Consider the following 19,539-nt stretch of genomic DNA (forward strand, 5'->3'; position numbering starts at 1 on the left):
GTATCTAAGTGGGAATACATATTTATTCATATAGTAAGAAGCATATGCAAAGTGCCAATTATTGGAGACCTAGAAGTGCGTCATGGTACTGATCATAACGAAGCCGGATGTGTGTCATGCCCATAATGCACTGAGTGTGTGTCAGTGCGTTTCAATGGGAAAAGGAGTGGTTTGTCAAGGGATGTCATGACAGTAGACCCAAATAATTGCCGATAAGAGTGCCCTGCAGACTCTCTGCACATGTTTAATAAACATCCGCTTGTACCTCAAACTGTGATACTAGACTGAGATTGATCTAGACGGTATTGTTGTATAAATGGACACATCTCTTGCGGTCAGTATTCCGTAAACATTATATAGGCTGATATAAAATCCGATGCGGTAAGAGGTACTTTTTATATCCGCATATAAGAAACGCAAATGATAGGTGTTGACAGATTTGTTATTGTGGCAATCAGTCGTGATTAGAGATGAGCGAACATACTCGTTGATGCTTGATGCTCGTTCGAGCATTAGCATACTCGCAACTGCTCGGTGCACGGACAAGTATTTTGCCCGCTCGAGAAAATGTAATCTTGCGGCGTTTAGATTTTTTGGCGGCCAGAAACAGAGCCAATCACTAGCCAGGAGACTCTGCAGTACACCCAGCATCACGTGGTACACTTACATGTCAATAGCAGTGGTTGGCTGGCCTGATCAAGTGACCCTGGAATAGACTAGCCCCTGACCGCGCTGCTCGGATCATTCTCTGTCTGGATGCCGTTAGGGAGAGAGCTGCTGCTGGTCAGGGATAGCGTTGGGGTGCTAGTAGACTACTGTTGGGTAGGAGTGATTCTCCAAGAACCTTACTGTTAGGCAAGAGTGATTCTCCAAGAACCCAAAAGCCCTCTTTAGGGCTACATTAGCGTTTTTCAAAAGTTAAAGTGACAGACTCAGTCACAGCACAAAATCCTTTTGTGTGCTGTCAGTGTAGCATAGAAACTAGCCATAGCAATCATCTTCTGTGGTTGCTGTCTGATTTCTTCTGCACATTTTGTTCTATAAAAAAAAAACACAATAAAAAAAACCACAAAAAAAAACTAAAAAAACACACACAAAAAAAATTACAGTTTATATTTCTGTTTTGTCTATATAATAGACTTTAATTTTGAAAATGTTGAACCCGAGGGTTAGGGGTAGAGGACGTGGGCGTCCAATTACTGCAGGGGTCAGAGGCCATGGTCCTGGGTGGGTTGAGACACCACCTACTGATGAAGGAGCAGGGAAATGCCGCAGAGCTACACTCTCTAGGTTCATCATGTCTCAAGTTACTGGGACTCGTGGTAGAGCACTGTTCCACCCACACAGTCCACCCATGTTACCTGAGTGAGCACTCCTCCAGCTCCTCAACCTCCTTCCCCCCCCAGTCTACCCCCTCCCAGGAAAATTTGCCATTTGAGGCGGCATACTCTGGGGAACTGTTTTCTGGACCCTTCCCAGAGTCACAAACCACTTGTCAGGTTGCTGCTGAGCTCTTACCCGATGCCCAGGTTTTCCACCGGTCGCAGTCTGTGGGTCATGATGACCTTCTTGACGTAGTGTGTAAAGAGGTGTCGGACGATAAGGAGACACAGTTGTCAGACAGTGGTGAAGTTGTTGTCGGGGCAGGAAGTCCGAGGGGGGAGCAGACTGATTGATCGGAGGATGATGAGGTGACAGACCCAAGCTGTGTTGATAGGCCGGGTGAACAAAGTGCTTGTGAGACTGAGGCGAGTCCTATACGAGAACAGGTTGGAAGAGGCAGTGGTGGGGCCAGACGGAGAGCTGGTGCATCAGCGCCAAATGTTTCACGTAGTGAAGCTCCCGTGTCGAGGGCTAGATTTTCTGAAGTCTGGAGGTTCTGTGGTGTGCAACCTGTGCCACACCAGGATCAGCAGGGGTTCCACCACTACTAGCTTAACCACCACCAGTATGCGCAGGCATATGAATGCTAAACACCCCACTCAATGGAACCAAGGCCGTTCACCTCCGGCCCGGTCCACCACTGCCCCTTCCCCTGTGTCATTTGCTGCCTCTGCTAGTCAGCCCCCTGCCCAGGACACTGGCACAAACACCTCCCGGGCGAAAACCACACCTTCGCCTCCGCGATCCTCCACAGCGTCCACCAATGTCTCATTGCGCAGCGTCCAGCTCTCTATACCCCAGACGCTGGAGCGCAAGAGGAAATGGTTGCACCCACCCACACGCCCAAGCGCTCAACGTCCACATCTCCAAATTACTCAGCCTGGAGATGCTGCCCTATAGACTGGTAGAGACTGAGGCTTTTCATGGCGGCGGCCGCCCCTCGGTATTCGGTCCCCAGCTGTCACTACTTTTCCCAATGTTCCGTCCCAGCCCTGCACCAGCACGTGTCAGACAACATCATCCGTGCCCTGACCAACGCCGTTTCTGACAAGGTCCACCTGACCACGGACACGTGGACGAGTGCTGCCGGGCAGGGCACATTGGGTTAACTTGGTGGAGGCTGGGACCAAGTCTGACCCTGGGGCCGCTCATATACTGCCGACGCCGAGGATTGCGGGGCCTACCTCGGTCACGGTCTCTCAGGCCTACTATCCCTCCTCCTCCGAATTACCATCCATGGGCATGGCGTCATCAGTCGGTAGCTCTAGGCGCAGCAGCAGTGCCGTTGCTAAGCGACAGCAGGCGGTGCTCAAAGTGTTGAGGCTAGGCGATAAAAGGCACACCACTCAAGAGCTATTACAGGGCATCACGGCGCAGACTGATCTGTGGCTGGCACCGCTGAACCTGAAGCCAGGCATGGTTGTGTGTGACAACGGCCGTAACCTGGTGGCGGCTCTGCAACTCGGCAGACTGACACATGTGCCATGCCTGGCCCATGTGTTAAATCTCATAGTTCAGCGTTTCCTCAAGACATACCCCAATCTGTCTGATTTGCTCACGAAGGTGCGCCGCATCTGTGCGCATTTCAGGAAGTCCAGCACAGATGCTGCCACTCTCAGGGCAGTGCAGCACCGCCTCCAACAGCCCGCTCACCAACTGTTGTGCGAAGTGCCCACGAGGTGGAATTCAACATTAACCATGTTATGCAGAGTTTACCAGCAGCGCAGAGCGATTGTAGACTGCCAGATGTCAACTTCCACCAGAACTGGTAGTCAGGTCAGTCAGCTTCCTCAAGTCTACAATGAGGACTGGACGTGGATGTCTGATATCTATCAGGTGCTGAGTTACTCAGACCCTCCGGTGTGTTTCTCAGCGCATATCGGAGGAGGATGAAGAGGATGAGAATGTTGACGAGACAGAAGAGGGGAGCATTGCTCAGTCCTTAACTGTTCAGCGTGTATGGGCTGAAGAAGAAGAGTTTGAGGAGGAAATGGAGAGTCAGGCCAGTGAGGGGAGTGAATTCTTGCGCGTTGGGACTCTGGCGCATATGCCAGAATTCATGCTAGGCTGCCTATCCCGTGACCCTCGCGTTCAAAAAATTTATTCCAGCACCGATTACTGGGTATTCACTCTCCTGGACCCTCATTACAAGCAAAATCTTTCCACTCTCAGGAAAGGAAAGGAGTGTGAGAATGCATGAATACCAGCAGGCCCTGGTGCACAAGCTGAAACAGTATTTCCCTTCTGACAGTGCTAGCGGCAGAGGGCGTACTTCTGCGGGACAAGTAGCGAGGGAGAGTAGGCGAGCAGGCAGCTTGTCCAGCACTGGCAGGGGTACGCTTTACAAGGCCTGGCAAAGCTCGCCTGACAGCGGACCGCCAGCTCCATCCCATGATCCAACTAACTAACATCGTTTGAACTGCAGCAACCTTCAACCGACAACCTATAAACTTTTACCTTTAAAATCTATCTTTTCACTCCTCTTTTCTCACCTCCTTACGTTCACTTCGGGTGCCATAACCATCCCAATTGCCTCCACACGCCGTCTCCATAGCTGCCTCCACATTTTTCGGGTGTTTCACCAGATACGTTATGGAAGTTGGTCACTCTGTCGCCGCCATGCTGTGTTATCGACTAAATATACTGTCAACCTTTTGTTCACATAGGGAATCATTTCAGCGCTTCTTGCTCACCTCCTTTGGTTCCTCTCTGCCGCCATAACCAGGCCAAATACTGATACGTACAGTGCTACACGTTACCAACAAGATTTTACATAAGAGGGGGGGCATTTCATACTCTACTTGAGGGTGCTAGTAGTTTAGTGTGGTTAAAGTAGGTGGCCAGTTCCCATTAAGCTTTAGCCTACTCTCCTCTCATCAGTCTGTACATATGCAACTTCCATAATTGCTGCTCCCTGCAGGTTAATAAAAAAGAACACTGAACATTTTTTCTTATAAAGTATATTACAGTTCACTATAAACACTTGTGTTGTTGATTACGGAAATAAAAAAACAACTTCAACAATTTATTTGCCTTGTTATTCACCTTTTACTGATTCAGAATTCAATCATATATCTTCTATCGCCTTACCATCCAGTTTTATATACAACCAGCTCTCTGGCTCTCTCCTCTCCCGTGTCTCTTTGCACAGCTGTTCATAAAATTACAGCTGATCGCTGGTTTCCATGGGCAACTGGAAAATCTCCCCCTATATCTGTATCACTCTCCATATTACCAAACCAATCAAAGCTCAGAGCTCATATTAATGACCACGGCTCTCCTCTCCTGAGTTGCAATAGTTGTCTGGAGCATCTCCGATTTAAGGCCTAGTGCATTTCAAGGACCACAAACAATGGCCCCTAGTCCATTGCGTGCTTCACGTTTGTGAGATTTGCTTACACTACAAATGACCATAGAGCCCCACGTTGTGTGGATTGGCATTAAGATCCGGTAGGCAATTGGGGCTTTTACAGACACCAATATAAAGCCCAAGTCCAGGCTCCACCAAAGTTTATTGAAAAAACAAAATACAGCTTTAAAGGACATCTACCACCAGGATAAAGCATTGTAAACCATCCTCTGCTTTACATACTATGCCCTTATCTTTTGGGATCCCAGACAAGCACAGGGTTGGGAGGAGGAGGTTGGACGGGTAAGCACTCTTCTGCCCTCCCATATAGGCAGATGAACGGTCGCGCTTCAATGCCAAAGTATAGGACAAGTCCTATACCTTGTAGTGCAGCCGACCGACTCGGTCCCGGTGTGTTGATGCACCTTGTGCTCACAGCGCCTTAATGGGGAGCCATAGAGGTGTGCAGTTGCAACCAGATCACGGCCCCCAGTACGGCCATGTGAATGAGCCCTTAGAAACACTGGTTTAGAAGTACCTGGTTGCATCTTTGGGGTTTGCTGTTTCCATAACATTTTATGAAAAAAGTTGGCATCCTGAACGTGTGAAAATGTTAATATTTTCTGTGTCATCTCTAGATGGGAAACAATCTGGTCGGCAGAACCCACACATGTTCATTCTCCTCAGGCTCGCCAGTTCACACCTTGTATAAAAGAAATCGATTTCCCAACAAATCTATTACGTCTGGAAACCAATAGTTCTCTTCTAGAGTACTACACTGAGTTAGATGCTGTAGAACTACATGGTGTTAAAGAGAAGCCCATGCTTTCGCTGAAGACCGTTGCCATTGATATGAATGACTTAGAAGATGACGAGTATGAAGATAAAGATGGCTGTGGTATTGACTGCCTTACTAACCAGTTCAGTAGCTCCAGCCTCAGGGATTGGACAAATAATGGCTATTTTGACAAGCTGCCTTATGAGGTAAAATGATCGCTTTGTTACATATACCTGGTTTTATGCTACTGCTTTTTGTGTAGATTGTATCTTCCCTTAACAAAGCTAATCTAAAGTGGGGTATAACATATTGTTATGTACTGAGTAAATTATTTTCTGTGGTGAGCACCTGTGCCCACTCTACAGGTGCCTGGCACATCCTTTATCACAGGGTGGGCACATTTTAGGGGGGACCTGACATGTTTACCCTCAAAAGTAACTCAATGGTTGTAGCAGCATAGGAGTGTAGCAACTCGGCTTATACTCAAGTCAAGAGAAAAAGCAAATGGTGTACTCACTATCTGACGCCATTCCGCTTCCTCCCCCCCCCCCAGCAGGTCCTCTTCTATACAGTAATGCTCGGGCATCGGCTCTGTGTCCCGCAACGGTCCATCGCAGGCATCGTGATGTCAGCCGCATGCTGACATTCTAAAGTGTGCGGGGGCTTGATGGCAATTGGCTGACGTCATGGTGCCTGCGTTGGACCAAGCGGGAACGTGGAGCCGATACCACAAGGCCTCTTAAGGTGAGTACACTGGGTTTTTTTTTTTGCCGGCTATCTACTACTGGGGGAGGTGGGGCTGTGACCAATGCATTTCCCTAGGCTTATACTCGAGTCAATAGGTTTTCCCAGTTTTTTTTTGTGCTAAAATTAGCCTTATACTTGCATATATGCCATTATATATACCATTAATTTCATAGCGCTCTATAATCAATGACTGGATCACATACGTTACATAAAGACTAATACAAAAACTACAGAGACCTGGAACAAGTGGGAGAAGGATGTTGGCCTTGAGGGCTCACAATCTATATGGGAGGGTAGGTGGAGAGCAGTTAATGTGTGTTGTAGACAATCTTGAACAAGTAGGTGTGCATCAACCTGCCAATTGTGTGATTGCTTTCCCATTTTCCCAACTGTTCATTTGTGCAGCTATACAATAACCGGGAAAAAATAAGTTACTCCCTCCAAAGGACTGTAATCTTTGCCACAATCGCCTTAAATATTGAATCATTAAATATTATTCCTCGATCCAAGTCAGGCTAGCTGACAACACACGAACATTTGTGGCAAAGGAATCTACAGGAATTCTATCTGCCCTGGATGCTGGCTGTCTATCCCAACAATGTTTTCACTCTAAGTGCTTTCAGAAGGCGTATTAGGTTGAGTTCTACAAACGTATTCAATTGTTTCGCCACTTGTATCCCCAAATATCTCAAACTGGTATCACATATAGTTGCCTTTTGGCCTAAAAGTTCACCCCTGACCCCAGAGACCAGTGGGAGTAACTGTGTTTTTTGTCCTGTTGATTGCTAATCCAGACTTTTTTCCAAATTCTTCTAAAACTTCCATCACACTGGGGACTGCAACCTCTGTATCTTGTAGATATAAAATCAGGTCATCTGCATATACGCATAATTTGTCCCTACTCCCCCCACATCCTCCTCCCATTATTTTCTTATCTCTCAACAAAATGGCCAAGGGTTCGATAATATATGGCAAATAATAAGGGCGAGAGGGGACACCATTTCATGTTCCTCTAGTTAGGGCAAACTGATCAAAATAAATACCATTATTCACCACCACTGGGGCACTGTAAATTCTTTAAATCCAGCTTATAAAAGCCGTCCCAAAGTCAAAGCCTTTCAGCACTTTCCCATAAGAGGCTCCCCTCTACCCTATCGAAATCTTTCATTGCATCTAATGACGGGAAGGAACAGAGCCTTCCTTCACCCATCTCTATTGCAGAATACAGCCTATGAATACAGTCATGTAACCAACCCCCTGGTATTAACCCATTTTAGTCAGTATGGAAAAATAGAGGTTATTATATTTTGACGTCTATTTGCTAGGAGTTTGTCAATAATTTTAATGTCTGCGTTTAATAGTGAGATGGGTCTGTATGATACCATTTCCAGTTTACCCTTCCCTTCTTTTGGGATAAAAATAATATTTGCCTCTGACATACTCAGATATCCTCCCCGTTGCTTCCAATTTTTCTAGTATCTAGGGGCAGCTACAAATTGTAAATAATTGGGCTTTTTAAGGCAGGGTGAACTACTGTTTGCATATTTCCAGAATTGAGAGGTTCGTCAAAGTTGAGGCATTTATCAATTCCCCTACTTAAGAACACGACTTACAGACGACCCCTAGTTACAAATGGACCTCTGGATGTTGGTAATTCACTGTACTTTACCCTAGGCCAGTGATGGCTAACCTATGGCACTGGTGCCAGAGGTGGCACTCAGAGCCCTTTCTGTGGGCACTCAGGCCATCACCAGAGATGACTCCAGGTATCTTCCTGCAGTCCCAGACAGCCCAGGATTTTCTGTGCACAGAGCTGTTTTAAAGTGACAGATGTACCTGGGACTATTTTCTGCTTTGTGTCCTCAGGGGCTGGTATCAATGAAAACTGTGACAGAGAAGGGAGAATAAATCACAAATTACATTTCTGTGTTGGCACTTTGCGATAAATAAGCGGGTCTTTGTTGTAGTTTGGGCACTCGGTCTCTAAAAGGTTCGCCATCACTGCCCTAAGCTATAATAATCAGCTAATTGTTTAATTCTGGTTCTTATGACAATTCAACATTTTTAAAATCCAATTGTCACAAAGACCAAAAAAATATACAGATCTGCCTTGCATAGCATAAGAACAAACCTACAGAACCTAACTTATACGTAACCCGGGGACTGCCTGTGCAAGGCAAAGAGTTCCTCACGTTCTGTAAGATGTCTTCAATCCGTTCCTCCTCCTCACCCCCAATCAAAACAGCACGGACATCTCGGCCACAGGTCATGAGCAGTCACTAATGCAGCCTCCTAGTGGATATGGGCGCTTGAGTCTCTGTCTGCTACAAGCTGCCATGACTGCTGGTATCTTCTGAGGAGTTGATCCAAATGTGAGCACACACCAATTTTAAAACGCAATCCAACACCTGAGGAGTGGAGATTTGTCTAATTACATTGCTGTTGACATTTCAGATCGCAATTTTATAAAGATGCCACTTTCTTTTGAGCTCACTTGGCTTTTGATTGTGACAATGTATTATAATGTGCTGCACGATTTTGTATTTTCTCTTTTGTAGTTAATCCAGTTGATCATTAGCCACTTAGCACTTCCAGACTTGTGTCGGCTTGCACAGACCTGCAAGCTACTGTATCAGCATTGCTGTGATCCTCTCCAGTACACGCACTTGAGTTTACAGCCTTATTGGGCCTCTCTGACTGACGCTTCTTTGGAGTACCTTTTACCTCGATGCACCTTAGTCCAGTGGCTGAACCTGTCCTGGACTGGAAACAGAGGCTTTATCTCTACCTCAGGATTTAGCAGGTAATTACATTTTCCATATTGTTTTGTTAAACTGTGCTGTAGGTGGCAATAAACATTGAATACATGTTGACCAAACCTGGTAAATTAAGCAAAATTTACTGACCCTTCTGATGTTTATGGTGGTTTCCCCTTTGGCAGAGAAAAGGCTCAACAGCCTGTTGTATTCCAAAAGGCCTGATACTTTTTTCTTTACCTATTCAGAAAACATACATGTGTGTGGGGTATCATCAGGAGCAATACATATTGGATAATGTCCAATGTTGGACAGAAAATTAATAAAATCCAACCCTGTTTAAAGGAAAATAATGAAAGCAAACCAATAGAATGCTGACCCTGAAGTCACCATGTCGCCGAATCCCTGCAGAATGGAGGGGAAATATGTTTTGTTAAAGGACACCTGTCATCAGGTCTGTGTCACTTGTCCTGTCACTACTACCTGTTGGAGCAGCTCACAAGGATCCCATCCCAGCCTTTATCTAGTTATTTCATACATTATTCATCGTAAAATCATCTATTTTTTATCATGTAAATGAGGCTGGTCACATGGTCAGAGGCAGTGATGTCACTCCTGTTACCCCTCCCCTCTCCTTCCCCTGCTCATGTCTGTGTAATGTATAGTAAAGCATTGCTAGTGTGTGTGCTGCATTTGCTGACATGCTGCATTCTCCTAATACACAGAGACACAGACATCAGCTACACAAGTACCTGACATGTTCTGCTGTAACATGGCTGCCTGAAGCTGTTGTATCTCTCCTAAACACACACACACATGCACACACAGGCTGCAGGGGATGTGGCCACCAGCACCAGGAAGCACATCATTATACAGCCTCACATCATTATACAGGCTGTCAGTCATGCACTGGGGGTGTGGCTGTGCCTCCCACTCATGAATAAGCTGGACAGTTTGAATATGCTATTGCTTCATTGGACATTTCACAGGTCATTTGCATACAGCTTTAGGACCTCATAGCTTAAGTTTACAGACATGTAGAGGGACAATGAAGGGATTGATGCAATGCTCTCTAATGGCAGTTTATGAAAATATATTTAGTTTAGGGGGGTTATTTTGCATGACGGGTTCTTTTTAAATATCCCCTAACCAGTATCAGAGGTTACATTAACGCCTGTGAAAGTATCATAGATGCTTGTCCAGGCTGCTTTACTCCTTGAAAAAGGCTGAATGCATATAAATATTCATGTATCTTTTTCACAGTCCTTGCCCACCATATGACACAACAAGGCAGGAGCTGTGCTATTAGCAGGAGTCTACAGTCAGGCTTCTATCTATTTTTCTCGCAGTGACTGCATCATGTGAGCATTAGCTTCAATGACCCAACCACTGCTGCACACTAAATTCAATGCTGTAGCCGGTAATCGAAATTGCAGGTCAGTGTACCCTGCCTCTGTAAATAAACATTGCGTTTTTAAAAATGCATATGTGTTTCCAATAAAACGCATGCATTTCATTGGAAACGTGCATTTCGGGCAAACCCCCTCCCATTTTAAAAAACGCAATAAAAACACCACGTGGGAACCTGCCCTGACATGTCCTCTGGCCTATATGCCATGATTCAGGCCTCATTTTCATCTCTAATGCTTTGCAGCAGCATGTGAATGTGATATAAAATGTGCTGAAACAAAGATTTAAAAGAATGGTAGGTATGTATGTTTGAATTTCGATAATTACCAACTTCCAAGATTCAGCAGGTCAGTGCATCCATGCACACTGCATATATATATATATATATATATATCTATCACACAAATATACGGTATATAATATATGGTGTGTGTGTGTGTATGGCAACATTTATGCTTCACATGTGCAATTACAACAAGTGGCTAATTGGCCACAAAAGAACTTGTTAACCATTTCATGTTCTGTGTGAAACATCAGTCTTGCCGTTTAATTAAACCCTCTGGGCAGCATGAGAAAAGGCTGGTTTGGTTTTTTTAATAGTTGAATGCAGGCACCACATTTGCTTGAATGACTGTTTAGAGTAGAGCATCATTCCAGGCATGTATCCTTGGCAAAGCTCCTGGACTGCGCCAGAGGCAATGACATAATAATTAAAAATCACATCATTCTTTTAACGAAATGTGCAACAGCGATTATAATTTAATAGACTTTCTAGAAGGTTTTTGTAAAAGTTTAACCACCTTGCTATTTTCAAATCCCCCTCATCCTCCAGCCAAATGATTTGACATACATTTTTCCAGTATATTTGCTCTGTGCATACACAGTACACCGCTTCAGGCATGTAAATATCCAGAGGCTAGGCTGAAGGTAATTTAACTTATTGATGATGTTATTTATTGGTGAGCTATATGCAATTTGGCATAAAAATATATCCAGCTGTATTTTTTTTTGGGGGGGGGGGGGGACTTGCTAGGGGAATTATCCGAGTTATCTGGTACAATTGCAGTAAAATGGCATTTCTTTCAGGTGCCTTATTTATGTATTTATAACAGGCTCCTTCCAGTCTCTCCAAGTGCAACATCCTGTTTATAAAGTTTCACACATTCTCCTTTTCAACACCTTGTTACAGTTAACACCTAGAGGAAATCTGCATATGACGTTAAAGGAAACCTACCATGAACAATCTACCATTAGAAGTAGATCTGATGGTAGATTTCCCCTGTCCGCCTCTGTCCTAATCTGTAATTTAATAATCTTGGAACCTAACTTGTTTAAAAAACTTTATTTTAGTAATATGTAAATTCACTTCAGAGGCCCCAAATCTGTAGCAGGGGAGTGCAGCCGAGAAGTCCTCACTGCTTCCAGATCCTCACCCAACCCTCTGCCTCGTTTCCTAATTCCAGGCGAGCAGGAGAGGACCCTGGAGCTGTAAAATACTTGTCTGGTCTGTACTGCTCCCAGGTCCTTTCCTTGCTCAGTTCTTCTGCGGGTCCTAAATGCACCATGTACAACCAGCGCAGGAAATGGAGTAGAGTGGCACATGGAGGAGAGAAGCTGCAGTGTGGTTCACAGAGGAGAGTAGAAGCCGGGAAAAGGGAGGATTTTTTTCATTTATCTGCTCTGGTGATCTCTAACATTTGTCTTCTCTGGGGGTCTCCAGGATTTGTGCTGGTTACTGGTGCAGCCCCTTAAAGTTGAGCTGTATGACACTATGGCCCTTGAACCTACAAATGTTGTTCACCCCTGGCCTATATCCTTAGATCAGGAATAGAACAGACGGTGAAAGGAAATTTCATAATTTTGATAATTTATTATGTGTTTGTGAAGTTGGAAGCAGTCTCAACTGCATGGAACTTCTTAATTTAAAAGGTGAAAGACACTGTTTGAACAGGTTTCCTCTTCAAAATCAAATTCACTTGCTCAAATTCACAGTTCAAGGAAATCTACCAATAAATTGAGCATGATAAACCAGCGACGCTTACCACCGTGACTTGTGGTAATTTTATATTTGTTATTCATGACCTTCTTCTTCCTTCTAAAATCATCTCTTAAAAGTATGCTAATCAGCCATGAGAGCTCTGGAGGGTTATTTTGAGGGCAAAAATCTCTTTGTTGTGTTTGAGTCACAAGAAGTTTTGTATTTTGTATTTGTTTTTCATATTATTATAGACATAAAAACTGGGTTCGATGCCCTTAAATAATTGAGTAACGTATATACTTGAGTATAAGCTGACTCTAGTATTAGCCAAGGTAACTAATTTTAACACAAAACACTGTGAAAACCTATTGATTCGAGTATAAGCCTTAGGGTGGGAAATGCATTGGTCACAGCCTCCACCCTGTAAATAGCCTGCCCCCCAGTATTTAGCCAGCCAGCCCCTGCCCCCTAGTGTATAGCTAGCCACACAGCCCCTGCCTCCTAGTGTATAGCTAGCTAGACAGCCCCTGCCTCCTAGTGTATAGCTAGCCAGACAGCCCCTGCCCCCTAGTGTATAGCCGGCCACACAGCCCCTGCCCCCTAGTGTATAGCCGGCCACACAGCCCCTACCCCCTGGTGTATAGCCGGCCACACAGCCCCTGCCCCCTGGTGTATAGCCGGCCACACAGCCCCTGCCCCCTGGTGTATAGCCGGCCACACAGCCCCTGCCCCCTGGTGTATAGCCGGCCACACAGCCCCTGCCCCCTGGTGTATAGCCGGCCACACAGCCCCTGCCCCCTGGTGTATAGCCGGCCACACAGCCCCTGCCCCCTGGTGTATAGCCGGCCACACAGCCCCTGCCCCCTGGTGTATAGCCGGCCACACAGCCCCTGCCCCCTGGTGTATAGCCGGCCACACAGCCCCTGCCCCCTGGTGTATAGCCGGCCACACAGCCCCTGCCCCCTGGTGTATAGCCGGCCACACAGCCCCTGCCTCCTGGTGTATATAGCAATCCAGTCTATTAAAAAAAAAAAAAAAAAACTCTGTACTCCCCTTTCCAACGCCCCCTGCAGGTCTTTCTTCCGGTGCTCCGTCTCCATCTACCGGCGCACACATGAAATTATCAAGAGGCTGACGCCATATTGTGAGCGTTAACAGCTGGAGCACCAGAAGAAAGAAGACCTGTGGAGGACGTTGGAAAGGTGAGTACAGAATACATTTTTTTATAGACTCCTAGTATAAACTGAGTTAGATTTTTTTAGAACATTTGTTTGTGCTGAAAAACTCTGCATGCAACCTCAATGTAATAAGTTTGTACCACCATATATATTTGATTATAAGCAAAGGATATTCCACAGGTGTATAACAAATAAGAGGGAAATAAAGCGTGAGCCGTCTGTTGGCTTATAAGTGCGGGATGAAGAAATGGGCCAGAAAATATGTGGAATTACAGCCTCAGCAGACCCAGATTCCCTAGAATACTCTGTTGTATACCATTATGGGGAGGGGAGACCTGCTCTGCTCTTTGCAACAACCAGTGAAAGGACATCACTGACAGGTTCACTTTCCCCCTCGGGCCCCTTAGGCTAACTAGTATAATTATAAAAGTTTATTTTAGAAGGACGGAGGCCAAAGATAAAAAAAAAAAAAAAAGATTACCGTGGTCACAGATCTCGGATCTAGTGTACCTTGTTTATCATGCTTGATTTTGATGGTAGATTTCAGTACAAGTTACCCGCTAATAGAGGGGCTAGGAAACTGAAACCAAAAACGTTTGTGAACAAGATGCATCCCACATGATTTTTGCATTGTCTCTCTTGTTTGAGATGGCAAAGTGACGCCCCCCAAGGAAGGCCCTTGTCTTCTGTATGGGAATTTTAGGTTGCCTTGCAGAGGTAAATGGAAAAAGCCATGCCTTGTCTTAGTCTCAGTGGAAGAATCACTGTTGAAACAGTGGATGGTGCCTGAAAGTGGAGGTTACCCCACTGTATGAAGCTCAGGATATTTTCTATTATAGAAAAGGGTATCTTATGCCATCTTGGTGTCATATGATGTTTAGAGAAAAAGTATCTCTAGAGCAAAAATCCTCATTATTTGAATGCATCAGCGTAATTATGAGAGCCATCGGCTGTCATTTTCAGCAGCAAGCTGAGCTGTGCTTTGCAAGTCAATACTTCATTTAGGAAGCACACTGAAAATGTGCAATTGTCGGGCTTGTCTAGAGAAGCAGAAGGTCTAGAAGGTGCTATCACACCATAAGTGTCTCCATGCCAGGAGCCAGTCAAGGTAAGCATTGCACCTTTCCTAATTAATTCTTTCACAGGTTCCTCTTGTGCAAGATGTTGGCCTGTAGCAATGATTTCCTAGTCCATATATTTCCATGTTTACTTGCTGACCCTACAGCAAATGACTGTTCCTTTTCAACAAATTACTAATGTGATACATAGATGCTTTTGTCCTTTTTTTCCACAACGGAGGCTTCACACCTCTTTTCATTACTATGAGAGATATATTTGTAGCTGTACATGTGTTGCACAATTGGTCATTTTATTTTAAGCATTAGAGGTATCATTTTTAATATATTACATTTTGCCTATACGCATATTTCATATGTTACCTAAATTCCTTAAAGATTCTTTGTACTTTGTTAGCAAGTGGTAAAAAGATGAAAGTTAAGAGTCCTCAGTTGATGATACTGGTGGAGGAGTGTCCTAATTTGGCTGCTTATTCCATCTAGGGGATGGGGGAACAGGTTTTTTTTTTTTTTTTTTTTTTTTTTTTTTTTCAAGTTTTCTGGCATTTTTAATAACAAAATATTTACTTTGTAAAACAGCCAGAGGTGCTTAGGCTGATGTTCCCCTCCCCCACTTTCCCCTCCAAGCAAGCCTTCTCCTGTTCCCAGCTGGGGAATTACAGGGTGCGGAGAGAGCCGGTTGTGTGATCGCTCCTAGTTGGCCGGCCGGCAGGAGGAGGAGTGCAGCGGAGTTGTGCTTAAATTGAAAGCTGTGGAGGCCAAGAGACACTCGGGCGCCATTGGCCTGAGCACCTCCAGTTGTTTTACAAAGTTAAAGGGGTATTCTCGTCTGGGCATTCACATTCAGTTTCATTAATCTCCCATATATAAACATTTCTTCAATTAGATGTTATTAAAAACAATGTACCTGTGTGAAGATAATTTCTCATAAATGTAGTCATGTTGTCCCTTAGAAACCAGATAGCTTCCTCGGATACGGCCACCTCTGCTGGAGGGATTTGCGCTGGCAAAATGTGAGGTGGTCGTATCCGAGGAAGCTATCTCTTTTCTAAGAGACAACATGGCTACATTTATAAGAAATTATCTTCACACAGGAACATTTTTTTTAATAACGTCCAATTGCAGAAATGTTTACATATGGCAAATGAATTAAATTAAAGGAAACCTACCACCACAAATCTACCTATAAAGGTAGATCGGGTGGTAGGTGAATCAATGGAACGTGAGGATAGCCCTTTTAAGGGCTAATCCTCACGTCCCCGCACTGTTTTGTAAACTTTTATTACCCTAATATGTTAATTTACTTATGCGGCTACTGGGGCGTGGAGTAGCCGCATCTGAGATTACACGAGGCGGCTACTCCACGCCCCGGTAGCCACTTTTCCCCTCCTACTCACCATGTTCGGCGCGCAGCTGCTCGTAGCTGCGCGCCCTCGTCCGCCGATCCTGCCGTCTGCGCATGCGCAGAACAGCAGGCCCGCGCCTGCGCGGTCACTGCTCTGAAGCCGGGGCTGCACAGACGCGGGCCTGCTGTTCTGCGCATGCGCAGACGGCAGGATCGGCGGACGAGGGCGAGCAGCTGCGCACCAAACATGGTGAGTAGGAGGGGAAAAGTGGCTACCGGGGCGTGGAGTAGCCGCCTCGTGTAATCTCAGATGCGGCTACTCCACGCCCCAGTAGCCGCATAAGTAAATTAACATATTAGGGTAATAAAAGTTTACAAAACAGTGCGGGGACGTGAGGATTAGCCCTTAAAAGGGCTATCCTCACGTCCCATTGATTCACCTACCACCCGATCTACCTTTATAGGTAGATTTGTGGTGGTAGGTGCCCTTTTAAATGTGAATGCACAGATAGGAATACCCCTTTAAAGTTATTGTGGTGACATTTTACTTCCCATGGCTGTGCCGGTTTGCTGTAAGTACATGTTGTCTCCAAATGAAAAGTAGCTATGAGTAAGGATGAATTTTGTGAGTCTTACCAAAGAATCGGTGTCAATACCCTTATTTTACAGGGTGGTCATCAGGCTTTCAATCCATTGTGATGTGGAATATTTGAATATAGGGATTCCAAATTCCATGGTGAACAGAATGGTCAGAGCTGTGCCGTTCACCAGTGCCTTGAGAAAACCTTTCGGAAATCCTGAAATAGATTCGGTGAGGGAGATTATGGGTCTCCACGCTTGTGCATTTTATTGTATGTAGCATGTAAAATGTCCCTGGCCTTGGATTTCCTGGTACCAATTAATGTGATTCAATGGGGGAAATGTATCACTCCTATTGTGTTTCTTTTTTATTTTTTAAATGCGACTTTTCCTGTCACCGAGAAACACAAATTAAAAGAGAAGCTTCTCCTCTTTCATAGGGAAAAAAATCAGTCAGTTTGTAGGTGCCACTCAGCCAAAGATATAGCCCCCTGAAGTGTGCCCCCCCCCCCCTTCCAGATTCTTCCCTATCAGGCTGCAGGGAGAATTTGGAGGATGCTGCACACAGGAGCCGCTGCACCTCACAGATAATGTAAATATTCACTTTATATGTTACTACATTTTGATAAGGGATAATATCAACTAATGTTCATGTTTTTAACACTCTCCTATCCAGGACAATCTGAGAACACTTGCTTTATATTTTGTGATTGTTTTTGTTTTTTTTACGAAATTTGAGTGAGACCATGATCATTTGAATCTCTTCGCCTAATGTGGCTACATGTTAACACCGCGACCCAGAACATGTCTATAATATTATATGTAACACAAATAAAGTTTTTATTTCACAACATCCGATACCTATGTTATGGCTTCTTACTCAATTTCTTATGGACCACGGAGGGTTCCGTTATTGCGTGGCTATTATATTGGCGTACTTCCAAAAGTGACTTTTGTTACCTCATTAGCTTGGTTTATGGATATATTTTTATTTGTGGTACCATTGTGTAAGGGAGCATACAATGATAGATCTGTGTGAAGCTTAGTGCAATTTTCTGCAAAAAATGTTTGGCGCCCCTTGTGGATTTAACATTCCCTCTGGTATATATTTTGTTGAATATACACATGTGGGGTATGTATGATTTCCTCACATCTTGCTGTTTTTAGGAAAGTATATTTTCTTTATAGAAGTATCTGGATTTGTACATATTTAGAGGAAATTTTGAATTCTCATGTAATTTTTGCATAATGTTTGCAAAGTTCGATGAAGGTGGTATTGTGTATGAATTTAAAAGTTATTTTTGTATAAAAGGTAGGTGGCGATTTCTGAAAAAAAGTATTTTTAAAGAATAGGAGCTTCTTACTTTGTGTGTATTATTTATTTTTTTTTTTTTGATCAAAACATTTTTATTAACAGTTTTACATTTTGTAACATTAAGTTGCACACAGACAGCACATACATTTACACCATTGGTACACAAGGACAAGAGACACTGAGCCAGCAAAACATCTTGCGTGATAGATACAACGTAACCCACAATCCCCCCCTCCCAGCCGGTCGCAGCCAGCTATCTCCCCATTCCCCCCCACCCCCCCAGTCCGGTGTCTTTCCAACCACCCCCTAGCAGCCGTCATAGGTTTAACCAGTATCTAGGCCCTATATGGTGATGTCCCTTATATTATTAGTTACTTAAGAAACCCTACTATTCGCACTAGCTAATAGGTACGATAGTCCTTGCCTAATAGATAGCAATGCTTCCGACAGAAGGTCTGGGTGGTCTCACCATTGACCCCATATACTTTCAAATTTTTTTATTGCCTTTCGTTTCAAATAAACCCCATACGCCAAGCAAATAATATTGTTCATCCTATTTTTATATTCCCTAAGGGTGGGTGGTGTGCGCCTGATCCAATGAAACAATATCTCCTTACGTTCCTGGTATAATGCCCTTTGGACTATGCCTATTTCCTTATTTGAGTTGGAGAGATGGTCTATCTTATCGTTGCTTTGTTTTGTATTGTAAATGGTGAGTCCTGGATTGATTCACAAACTCTGGAATTTCAATTTGTCAATAAAGCTTTTGAATTAAAAAAAAAAGATGATGACAATTGCAATCATTCAATGGACAATAAAACTATTCAATGTAATTCCTCAATATTTACTGCGAATTGTATATATTGTTCTCTCCTTAAATTGATTGTTCTGATTCTTATCACTTGTCTCATCAAACATAACCTTACTGGGGCATATTTATCAGGACCTCTGCGCACCGCCAGTGTATCGGGCTGCGGATTTGCAGCGGCGGGGCGATCATACCCCCACTGTTTCTATTTGTGTATACATTTGTGTTATATTCAGATGTTGTCTTATAACAACATGCCTGATGAAGAGACCTGAGTAGCCTTGAAAGTTTGCAACTGTCTTAATCTTTTTTTATTTGGTCAGTAAAAGGCATCATCAACTGAGGACTCTCAACTTGTCCCAAAATTGCTGTAAGAATCCTCCACTTTTTTTTTTCTATTTACCTATAGTCGTTCTTAGGTTCCTTGCACACAAATATAGATTTTGTGTGAGTGCCATCTGATGCAACAGATGGCACATGTTAACTTTTATTTTAATTGGTTCACACTCAAGGCCTTTCTTTCATGAACGGACTTCACGGGCCAATGGCACACGTTTGTTTATAGAAATTCCTATTTTGTAATGATAGCCTATAACTCAGCTAAGCCATTTCCCCACACTTACTAAAGAGATGCAACTATGTCGAAACAGCACTATCTACAGTTAGGAATCTGATCCTTCTGGAACAGATATACTGGTTTGGCTTTAATCCCGTATTAGGCTTCCTGAAAATCATGCTTGATATGGCTGCCTTACAAGGTAAGAACAGCAGCATGATTTTGCTTGTTCCATCCTGGAACCTTTGCCTATTTTCCAGAATCCCCTTGTGGAGCATGAA

At 44.2% G+C, this 19,539-nt stretch overlaps 1 protein-coding gene across 1 annotated transcript in view; it reads left to right on the forward strand.

The window, feature by feature from the left end:
• The window catches only part of FBXL4 (F-box and leucine rich repeat protein 4), a 41,411-nt gene that overhangs the window by 9,141 nt on the left and 12,731 nt on the right, over positions 1 to 19,539 (forward strand). Inside the window, exons 3-4 of the mRNA XM_072141916.1 lie at positions 5,371 to 5,716; positions 8,816 to 9,060. Coding sequence (XP_071998017.1) covers positions 5,371 to 5,716; positions 8,816 to 9,060 — 591 coding nt within the window. The remainder of the gene's footprint in view (positions 1 to 5,370; positions 5,717 to 8,815; positions 9,061 to 19,539) is intronic.

The sequence above is a fragment of the Engystomops pustulosus genome, chromosome 3 (assembly GCF_040894005.1).
Source record: "Engystomops pustulosus chromosome 3, aEngPut4.maternal, whole genome shotgun sequence".
NCBI classification, from domain to species: Eukaryota; Metazoa; Chordata; class Amphibia; order Anura; family Leptodactylidae; genus Engystomops; species Engystomops pustulosus.